This window comes from Rhizophagus irregularis, chromosome 20 (assembly GCF_026210795.1).
Source record: "Rhizophagus irregularis chromosome 20, complete sequence".
NCBI lineage: Eukaryota > Fungi > Glomeromycota > Glomeromycetes > Glomerales > Glomeraceae > Rhizophagus > Rhizophagus irregularis.
This window is the reverse complement of record NC_089448.1, coordinates 510,004-522,259: the sequence shown is the minus strand read 5'-3', so window position 1 is coordinate 522,259 and position 12,256 is coordinate 510,004. Positions and strand designations below refer to the sequence as shown.

Below are 12,256 nucleotides of genomic sequence, written 5' to 3'. Positions count from 1 at the left end.
TAATTAAATATAAGTCCTTTTAATTTACTGTATAGTACTTAATAATTCAATTTTATTATTTTTAGGAAATGATAATGAATTAGGCAAAAGAATTTATTTTTTTATTTATGCCAATTGTAAATACTGAAATGAAGTACCCAAAGTTGCACAATTGGTACTTTCATATTGTTGATGCTATACGAGAATATGGTGCAATAAATGGTTTCACTACCGAATCATATGAATTATTACATAAATTTTGTGTAAAAATTCCATATAGAATGACCAATCGTAATAATGTAACTCCACAAATAATTAATATGGTACGTTATTTTTTTGCAATTGTATTTATTAAAGCAATATTATTTAACTAAAAATATTACATTTAGGTGCGTTGAGATCCCCCAATTCCCTCTGTCATCAATTTACAGAGTTGCCACATCGAACGGGCATTCCCATGGTCGAACGAACGAATAAACGAACGAACGAATAAACGAACGAACGAATAAACGAACGAACGAACAATTAAACGAACAAGCAAGTAATCAACAACATAATCAAACAACATAATCAACGAACAACATACAACAACATATAACAACAACATTCTTGGTTCACAAAATAAATAGCGTTAGTAATATAAAACGTCGAACGATATAAAATAAAATTTAACTTCTCTAAATTTTCCCCAAATTATATCTACTTTTACCTTTAATTTCAAACTTCGATAGCTCTCGCTACGAATTATTACTTTCCAAAAGTGTATATTTAATTCATCTTAAAATTTCCATTTATTCAATTAAAATTAATTAAGCAAATATTAATTAAAGTTTAGGGCGAACCTATTACCTTTAATTAACATTAAACTTTACTAACAAATAATTAAAAAATAAAACTTATATTTTTATTGAGTTCTGTGGATGAGAACTAAGGAATTACCTTGAATTCCGCTCTCTATATATACAATTTTTATGCTACTTTCTATTCTATCTATATACTATCTTTTATGTTCTTTTTACATATTATCTTTGAACTATCTTTCTAATATACTATCTATATTTTAAATACGCTATCTTTTAATATGCTATCTTTTAATATGCTATCTTTTTATATATGTTCTTTTTAATATATTATCTTTTACGTTCCATCTTTATACTATCTTTTTATATTATCTTTTACATTATTTTGTGTTCTTTAATCTTCCTGACATTATTTTATATGTTCTTTTAATTCGCTTTATGTGTTTTGCTTATAATCTATCTTTTGTGGCTTATAATTATTCTTTCTTATCGTTCTTATTGTTAAAGATTGCTAAGCCGCAATTGATCGACTCTATTTATCCTATTGGTTCCTTGTCAATCATTCAATAAATATTACATCATGTAGATCATTACTCTTCCTAAATGTTTATCCTTTTCGGCTAATTATTTATCCATCTACGCCAATCCACGATTAATTTGTTCATTCTTAATATTTAATAATTACATTTGGTGGTTGAATTTTATCATCTTTTCGTGCTTGATATTCGACCGTTTACATTATCCCCTCTTCGCTATTTGTGACCTCACAAATAACTTTAATAGAATCGAACTCGTGTCTTATCCATAATAATTTTAATCGAATCGAACTCGGGTCTTATTGAATACCTCTTTTCCTTTAATTACTATTTTTGGTGTAAATCCCCTTCGATCATAAAATTTCTTTAACCATTCTCCATTTTGTGGTGTTTTTAGTATTCTTCCGTCTAATTCTTTGAGTTTATACGCTCCATTTCCAAATTCTTCGTGAATTAGATATGGTCCTTTCCATTTGTTCTGCAATTTTCCCGACCATTGTTTCTCTCTCCATGCTTCATATAATAATACTTTTTCTCCTATTTCAAATTTAGGTTTTCTAATTCCCCTTTTGTCGTGTTGTTGTTTTTGTTTTTCTTGAGCTTCTTTCACATTTTCTTTTATTTTCCTTCTTATTACCGGTAGCTCTTCAATTAATACTTTTACTCTGTCAGCTAATGTTATTTTATTTTCGTCTTTATCCAATGGTAGTTTTGCTCTCCTTCCGTATGTCGCATAAAAAGGTTTAATCTTTGTTAATGATTGCTTCTTTGTTCTATATGCAAATAATACAGATGGTATATGTTTATCCCAATTTTCTTCTCCTAATTTGGCTAATCCTTCGCATAAAGTTTTATTGAATCTTTCGACCAAACCATTTGTTTGTGGCCTATATGGTGTACTTAATCTATGATTTATTCCACACCTTTCTACCAATTCTTCCATCATTCTATTGTTAAAGTGAGTCCCTCTATCACTAATTATTTTCTTTGGACACCCATGTCTACAAATTATATCCCTCCAAATAAATTCTACTACCTCTTTCGCTGTAGCTTCTTTTAGTGGTGCGGCCTCAGGCCATTTTGTGAAATAATCCATTGCTACTACAATATACTTATTTCCCTTTTCTGTCTCTTTTAATGGTCCAACTATATCTATTCCAATCATCTCGAATGGTTCATTTATCTTTATCGGCAATAATTCGTTCTTTCCTCTTGGTTTTCTTCTCATTTGACAATTCCAACACGTTTTTACATATTCTTCTACATCTTCTTTCATATTTTTCCACCAATAATTTTCTTTTATTCTATCTAATGTCGCTTCTACTCCAAAATGTCCTGATAATTCGTTATCATGCATCATGTACATCAATCCTTCGTATTCATAATCCCTGATTACTCTAAATTTGTTTTGTCCTTTTACTCTATATAGAATTCCTTCTTTTAATTCATATTTATTCTCCTTTTCGATATTGTCAATTATTCTCTTGTAATTATTTTCTTCCATAATACCTCTTTAATTGATTTCGCTTCTAAATTTGTTATTTTCGTTATGTGTTCTGTATTTTTAGTTCTGTGCTCCTCTCCATTTCTCCACCTCTTTAAATACTTTTCTCCAACTACTATTGTCATTTTTAACTTTTACTCGACTGTATCTTTTAGTATCTTTGTACACGCTCTGATTTTCTTCAAACATTCTAACCATGTCCAAATATTCATCCTTCTTTAATGTTGGATATGATGATTTTTCCGTTTTCTTTGTTTCTCTTCCAATGTAATTTTTCCAACATACGTCGCCATCTTTTTCTAAAAATATTACTATTGATTTATCTATTGTTTCTTTCAATCTGAATATTTCTTTCTCCATCTCATGATTTCCGTGTGGAGTAATTAATCCTCTGTCAAAACTTTTCGTCTTTTGATAATAATATTCACAATATGGTGATTTGTCCAAAATTATTATATCTGTATCTTCGTCATATTCTAACATTCTTCTGTTTATTTGTTCTACTACTTCTTTTCTGAATTTCCATTCTGTCTCCATCTTTGATTCATAAAATTCATCTTTATCTTTTCTTCTTCTCTTATAAGTGTTGAATCTTACTTTTAATCCTTGCTTTTCCCATTCTTTAATTAAATTTTGTACTATACTTGTTTTTCCTAATCCGTCTACTCTGTCGATTATTACTATTTCTGGTTGATCCTCTACTATCTTTAATAACCTACTTAATGCGTCGGCGTTCGTATTTTCTTTTCCCGACCTATGTATTACTTCAAAATTATATTGCTGTAATTCCATCACCCATCTTGCTCTTTTTCCTTTTGGTATCTTTGCATTCATTAATCCTTTTAATGCACTGTGATCTGTTATTACTTTAAATTTTCTATCGATTAAATATTTATGAAAATGTTGAATTCCCCAAACTATTCCTAAACATTCCAATTCTGTTATCGGATAATTTTCTTCTGCTGGTAATAAACTTCTACTTGCATATGCTATTACTACTTCTTTTCCTTTTTCATCTTTTTGACTTAATACTGCACCTAATCCTTTTCCCGATGCATCTGTTATTAATAAAAATTCTTTCTTCCAATCTGGATGTCGCAATATTGGATATTGTATTAACTTTTCTTTCAATTTTTCAAACGCTTCTTGTTGTTCTCTTCCCCAAATGAAAGGTATTCCCTTCTTTCTCAAATCACTTATTGGTCTTGCTATCTTTGAAAAATTCTTCACAAATTTTCTGTAATATGAACAAAGTCCTAAAAATGATCTTACTTCTTTCACTGTTGTTGGTGCCTTCATTTCTTTTATCTTTTCTATCTTTTTATCGTCTGGCCTTAATCCATCATTTCCTACGATATGTCCTAAAAATTCTATGTTTCTTTCCAAAAATCTACATTTCTTTAATTTTATTATCAAATTATTCTCCTGTAACTTCTTTAATACTTTTTCCACATGTTCCATATGGTCTTTTAAATTTTCTGAATATATCATAATATCATCGATATATACTACTACAAAATCGTTTATGTATTCTTCTAATATTTCATCCATTAATCTTTGAAATGTTGCTGGTGCATTCGTTAAACCGAACGGCATTACATTATACTCAAATAATCCTTTTGAACATACAAATGCTGTTTTTTCTTTGTCTTCTTCTTTCATTTCTACTTGATTAAATCCTGCCGCTAAATCTATACTCGAAAACCATTTTGCTTTCCTGTATTTATCTAGTAATTCATCCATTCTTGGTAAAGGAAAACTATCCATTATAGTTATCTTGTTTAACTTTCTGTAATCAATACAGAATCTATATTTTCCCGTTTTCTTTCCTGCTAATGTAACAGGTGAACTCCATGGACTTTTTGATTTCCTTATCCTTCCCTGTCTTAACAATTTGTCCACTTCTTCACTTATAAATTTTGCCTTTTCATCTGTTTCTTTGTATCTTCTTTGCTTTATTGGTTCTACCCCTCTTTTATTTTTATCTCATGTTGCGCTGCTTTTGTTCTTCCTTCTATTTCCTCGTCGTATTCCAAAATATCTTGATATTCTAATAGTAATTTTACCATATTTTCCCAAATTGGTTCTTCTACCTCCCCTATACTTAGTTTTTGCATAAATTTTTCACTTGGTTCGAGCATCTTTTCCGTCTCTCTCTCTTCAGAGCCAAGACTCTCTATTTAAAATTCTGGTGCATTCTGAATACCTCTCCTTCATCATTGCTTTCATATTCTTCATCATCCTCACTCTCCTCACTTTCATATGCTACTTCTCTTTCATATCCTACTGGAATCGTTATTATTTCTCCCTGTTCTTCTATTCTTAAGGTATGATCTTCAAAATTTATTTTTGCATTATACAACTTCCATATGTCATTTCCCAAAATTAGATCCTCTTCTTCTGAATCGATTACTTCAACCTCTTTTAGTATTTCTAATTCATCTTTGTATCTCAAAGTTATATTTGCCTTTCCTAATGCCGCTATCTTTTGTCCATTTGCTATTGTACATCTAAATTTACTTTTTCCAAATATAGGTATATTCAATCTTCTTCTTAATTTGTCTGTTATCACACTTACTGCTGCTCCAGTATCTATTATTACATTCACTAATTGATCTTCAACTTCTAATTCCGTTCTCATTGCTGTAGTTCTCTTTTCCTCATTTTTCATAGTCCCCACCGAGTGTAGTCAATTTTTCTCGTTTATACTTCTTGGTCTATATGTTCCTTCTCTCAATTGCTTGTGATACTTAGTATTCTCATTTGTTAATTGTCCAAATGTTATATTCGCTCTACAATTTTTCACGTCTCCCACAATGTCGTAAGGTGGTATTCCATCAGTTAATCTCGGTCCATATTCTCTGGGCTTTCCTGTCCCTGATGGCTTTGTTCTAACCCAATTTCCAAATTCGTCTTGCCGCATTCCAGGGTAAAATGCTTTGCCTTCTTTTGTGAACATTGGTTTATAAAATCTTCCATCTTTTGTCATGGGTCGACGACCATAATTATAATCTTCTGGTCCTATTGGATTATCCCAATTTTGACTATCTTTGTATACATTATTTTGTTCTGTCCTTTCGGGCGTATATCTTGGTGTTGTTGTTCCACTTGGTATTTCTCTATCATCCATTCTATTTCCCGCTTCTCTTAGTTCTTTTTGTAAATTTCCTTCTTCATTATTATTTTTATATCCCACTACTGGATTCGACCTTCTCGTTTGTCTTCTTGTTTTTACTGCGTTATCTTTCGCGTATAATTCATTATGGTAATTTAATTCCCTATCTTCATAATCATCGTAATAACCTTGTGTATAATACATTTCACCGTATTGTGGTTCCTCATCTTCATATCCATTATAATCATATTCTTCTTGATCATAATACTCGTCCATCATATTCACTCCTACATTCCTTCTTTTCTCTGGACACTCTCTTGAATAATGACCAGCTCTACCACATGTATAGCATGTCGGTACTCTTTTTTGGAATGACTGATTTCTTTGAATTGGTTGATTTCTTTGCATTGGTTGGTTTCTTTGCATTGGTTGGTTTCTTTGTGGCAATCGCCTATAGCTCTGACTCGCTAAATTTCTTAATCTTTCATTCTCATCTTCTAACATCTTAATTTGTAACTTCGCAAAACTGTCTGCTAATTCATCTACACTTACCCCTTTATTATTCCTTACATTCCCTTGAACAATAGGTTCTTGTCTTCTTTGTTCATCATTAATTCCTTTTGGTTGTACTTTATCTGTTAATGCTTCTAAACCTCTTTCTACGTTTTTTGCTATCTGAAATGTTGCATTTAGATCTGCTGGATTTCCCATTACTACGTCTTTAGTAAAGTCCGGTTTTAATCCTCTAATAAAAATTCTCTTTTGCTGATTTGCTGCTACTGCTGCATCACCTCCCGCTCTCTTTAACATATATTTAAATCTCGTAAGGTATTGAGTTACATTCTCGTCTCCCTGTCTAATCTTTTCTAATTGTTCTAGCCATCTATCTTTAATTTCATCACTTGCATACTTTCCAATTATTCTTACTCTTAATCTTAAATTATGATCTCCATTAACATTCCAATCAACAATATTTACTCCTTCAGTCTTTAACCAATCTGCTGCTCCTCCCATTAATTTCGCTTTTGCTAATCTAAATCTCTGTGCGTCATCATTCCCTAAACCATTCGCTGTAAATGTCTCCTCAAATTTATCTGCCCATTCTTCTGGATCTTCTCCACTGGTACCATAAAATACTGGTATTTCCACAATAGCTCCCCTATTTGCGTTTAAATTTCCTATTGCATTAGTATTCGCTTGAACTTCTCCTTGTAATCCTGTCAATGTTACTGGTGGTAATGCTAAATTGTTCCAATCTGGCCCAATATCATGATTATACATAGTATTCATTAGTGCTCTTAGATCCGCTCTGAGTTCATCTCTTGATGCTGCCATTGTTATCTTTGGTTTTATTGGTGGTGCTGGTATTATTGGTATTATAGGTACTTCCTTTAATTTTTTATTTTTCTCTTTACTTTTTGGTTTTTTACTTGAGCCAATTTCGGGTCCTTTTATATCCTCTTCCATTTCCTCTTCATCATCTGTTGGATTTTCTTTTTCAACATCTTCTTTGCATTCCATGCAAATTTCTTTTCCGATTTCAAATTCTTTCTTTAATCTTTCGGTTTCACATCTTTCGCATTCTTTTGTGTTTTCAACTCTCCATTGTAATATTTGCTCATCTAATTCTTCATCTTCAAGATTCCATATCATTAAATATCTCTTCATAAATTCATATGTTATTATTATCTTTGCAGTTACTCCAAATTTTCTTATTCTTTCAATTTCCGTTATCTCTACATTATAACCCATTCTTTTCAAATCCATTCTAATTATTTCTTCGAATATCTTTGTTGTTTCTGTTTCTTCAACATTATTAGATTCATTAGATTCATCAGATTCCTCATCTGACATTTCTTCATTTTTGTTAATTGGTAAATTTTCTTCTTCCCCATCGTCTGTTTCTGTTATAGTATAGCTTCTTGGTGTGTCATCACTATCTGTTTCATCTATATTTAATTGCTCAAACCCCCTTATCTTATCATAAACTTTTTCAACTATTTCTTTGCTAATTCCCCAACCATGTTCACGAACTTTTATGTGCATCGTGTGCAACATTAATCTAATCTTTCGTTTGAACTCTTCTATCTTTTCTGTTGACTCATCTTCTTTTAATTCAGCCTCTTCATATAATATATTTTTGTATCTTCTAGTAGTGCTATCTTTACATTCTACAAAATCTGTTATAGCTTCTTTATACCATTCATAAAATTCCCTAAATCTTATATTCACATCCCAATCTTCCAAAATATAACCATATCTTATTAATTCTTCATTCCCTATCAATCTGTCCATTGTTTCATCTTCTTTATCATTTTCTATACAATCTCTCACGATCACTATTATTATTATCTTTAATCATTTTTCTCTCAATACTGGTTGTTTCAAGTATCTTATCGATTCGACCATTACATCTAATGCATCTCTAGTCCTTCCCTTTGTATAATTATTTCTTTCTTCACTTTCTATACTTAATAAATTTAATAACGCTCTTATAGTTTCTGTGTTATAATCTTTTATCGTATATTCAAATTTTTGCAATATTTTCCAAAATTTCTTGAAAACTTCTGGTGTATCTCTTATTGGATAACATATTTCACATGTTATATTTTCTCCTCTTAATTCATCTATATCTACATTTCCGATATTTTCGTCATGTCTCAATTTGTGATTTTCATAATCAACCCTCCAAGTTTCGTACCATTCCATCGTTGTAATCGTTCATCCAGAATCTTAACTAAAATTTCACCTCCTTTTATATATATATTTCACTCTCATTGTTTCTATTTTCAATCTTCTATGTTTCTATTTTCAATCTTCTAAACATTCTTTTATCTTTAAATAGATTGCTCCTTTCAATCTTTAAATTCCATCTTTCAGTTTTATATATTTACTACTCCATATTCTATTATTAATTTTTGCTGCGCCTCAAAATTTCAAAAATTATTCTAAGTCCACGATCTCCTCAGGCTGCGGAAGTTTCTACTGCGCCATAAAGTTTATCTTTTGTCACCAAGATCCATAATCTCACATATCACATTCTAAAATTTATCTCCTATCACTGTGATTCATAATTTCACATATCACATATCACAAACTCCAAAATTCTCATAACTTTTAAGGTTTGCGGATTTCCAATCTTTCTTATCGTCCACATAAATCCTTCTTACTATATATTCTATATCATATAAATTAATCTATAATACGCAAAATGTCATTCTTTTCAGCTAAATGTCCTTCTTTTCAAATAAAGGTTCTTTTTCAGATAAATATTCTTTTTCAAATAAATGTTCTTCTTTTAAATAAATGTCCTTCTTTTAAATAAACGTCCTTCTTTTCGGATTTTACTCCATTATTAAATACTGCACGTAATGTTCATTATACGGCTCGTTAATGTGTAAATATCCTTCTATTTTATCTTCTTTTAACGGAACATTGTAATGAGAGCGTGAACTAGGACACTACACCAGGAACCTTCATCTGAAATGTAGCCTAGGACCTGTAACAATACAACGCATCCGTCTTTTTCTTCTTTCGTTGGCTGACTCGTCTCTTAACGGGTGAATCTAACCTTCCAAAATCCAGTTTCAAAAGTCATCAGCTATCCATAAAACTCATCTAAACCAACTTATCTTTCCTCAAATTGGTGGACCTATACTGGGCTTATCTCTATCTTTTTCCCATTGGGTAAAAGCATGATAGTTTACAGGTTTGTCCCATTTTATTCTTTCAATGTTTCTTGATAGTAGGTGTCTTTTCAATTTTCATTCCCCGTCCCCAAAGCAATTTGCGCATTATTGAGCTGGGTATCCAGATTTGACGTAACCCATACGTTATAATCTTTAATGTCGAAGAATAAAAATTTTCCAATTTCGAGCATTTATCCAAAATTCAAACTCAGAGGTAACCCATACCACACAGATGAACCCCAGATAATACATTGGTGTTCTCCCATTATTAATCTTTATTCCAAAATTCATCTTTCACTTCCCCATCTCCTTATGAAATTTCTCAGGTACTTTATTCCCAAAAGAAATATTCTTGTGCTTTCTATCAATTAAGTGATTACTTGCACAACAACAAACTCCAATCTTTCGCCTTTTCAAGTTTTTAACTCAATTAAATCCTTATTGATTTATTGGTTCCTTTTGAACTCGTTAAAACCTGAAATCTAAAAATAAATTCTAAAATAAAATATTGATTAATAATACCTATCAGTGACTTACTAACGAAATTAAATTTTCATATTCATTATAACAATAATCATGTGATGATGATCATTTCCTTTCTTGCGAGCATGCACCATATGAGATCCCCCAATTCCCTCTGTCATCAATTTACAGAGTTGCCACATCGAACGGGCATTCCCATGGTCGAACGAACGAATAAACGAACGAACGAATAAACGAACGAACGAATAAACGAACGAACGAACAATTAAACGAACAAGCAAGTAATCAACAACATAATCAAACAACATAATCAACGAACAACATACAACAACATATAACAACAACATTCTTGGTTCACAAAATAAATAGCGTTAGTAATATAAAACGTCGAACGATATAAAATAAAATTTAACTTCTCTAAATTTTCCCCAAATTATATCCACTTTTACCTTTAATTTCAAACTTCGATAGCTCTCGCTACGAATTATTACTTTCCAAAAGTGTATATTTAATTCATCTTAAAGTTTCCATTTATTCAATTAAAATTAATTAAGCAAACATTAATTAAAGTTTAGGGCGAACCTATTACCTTTAATTAACATTAAACTTTACTAACAAATAATTAAAAAATAAAACTTATATTTTTATTGAGTTCTGTGGATGAGAACTAAGGAATTACCTTGAATTCCGCTCTCTATATATACAATTTTTATGCTACTTTCTATTCTATCTATATACTATCTTTTATGTTCTTTTTACATATTATCTTTGAACTATCTTTCTAATATACTATCTATATTTTAAATACGCTATCTTTTAATATGCTATCTTTTAATATGCTATCTTTTTATATATGTTCTTTTTAATATATTATCTTTTACGTTCCATCTTTATACTATCTTTTTATATTATCTTTTACATTATTTTGTGTTCTTTAATCTTCCTGACATTATTTTATATGTTCTTTTAATTCGCTTTATGTGTTTTGCTTATAATCTATCTTTTGTGGCTTATAATTATTCTTTCTTATCGTTCTTATTGTTAAAGATTGCTAAGCCACAATTGATCGACTCTATTTATCCTATTGGTTCCTTGTCAATCATTCAATAAATATTACATCATGTAGATCATTACTCTTCCTAAATGTTTATCCTTTTCGGCTAATTATTTATCCATCTACGCCAATCCACGATTAATTTGTTCGTTCTTAATATTTAATAATTACATTTGGTGATTGAATTTTATCATCTTTTCGTGCTTGATATTCGACCGTTTACAGCGTCGTGATAGTATTCTCAATTATCTTCGTAAAATAACAACATCATCTACAAGAAAACGTCAAACTTTAACACTAAGAAATATTGAAGGCAGTTTTACGTTGTCAAATTTTTATGAATTTGTTAATACATATAAAATTACACATCATTTAGCACCAGAAGCTGAAAAAGCATTTGATGTATTAATTAATTCCTTAAATGAATATTTTGATCTCATTGAAAATGTCACTAATGAAGATATTGAAGAAACTCTTATTAAATGGTATACAAACGCAACAATTGGACAAGTTGATATTATACGAGCTAAAAGTGAATATTTTGGTACACCTGTATTTAGTGATATAGTGATCAACATGAACGAAGAAGAAGCAGAAGATTATAATACATTCAATGGAATGTGTTTTGCAAAGGTAAATTGAAGATAATTATTTAGTATTAAAAAAAAAAATTTAATTAATTTATTTTTATTAATATAATTTTTTTTAAGCTTTTAATGTTATTCGGTCTAAAAATTCCAGGTCATGAGGAGCAATATTTAGGTTTGATCCAGTGGTATGACTTTAAAAACAATAATCCACATAAATTATTTAAATACGATTGCCCACTTGTAAAAATTATTCCAATGTATACTATTGTATCGATTGATTCTATTGTTGAGCCTGTTCACGTTATTCCACGATTTGGTAGGTCTAATGAATACTTTATAAATGTGTTTATATTTTAGTATAAAATAGCTAGTTTATAAATTGCACTATTTTTATAATTACAATGTATTGAACAACTCAAATAAATGAAGATAATTACAACGTATTGAACAATTCAAATAAATGGAGTTGATCATTGCAATATTTAATTAATTAATTTACAGCGTGA

At 30.1% G+C, this 12,256-nt stretch overlaps 1 protein-coding gene across 1 annotated transcript; it reads left to right on the top strand.

Annotated features, from left to right (window-relative positions):
- Positions 1-11,084: 11,084 nt before the first annotated feature.
- Positions 11,085-12,107, top strand: OCT59_012748 (uncharacterized protein; the record flags this gene model as incomplete). Its single annotated transcript, XM_066140336.1, has 3 exons — positions 11,085-11,111; positions 11,386-11,793; positions 11,871-12,107. 3 exons carry the CDS (start codon positions 11,085-11,087, stop codon positions 12,105-12,107), a joined length of 672 nt encoding a protein of 223 aa, XP_066001221.1.
- Positions 12,108-12,256: the final 149 nt, after the last annotated feature.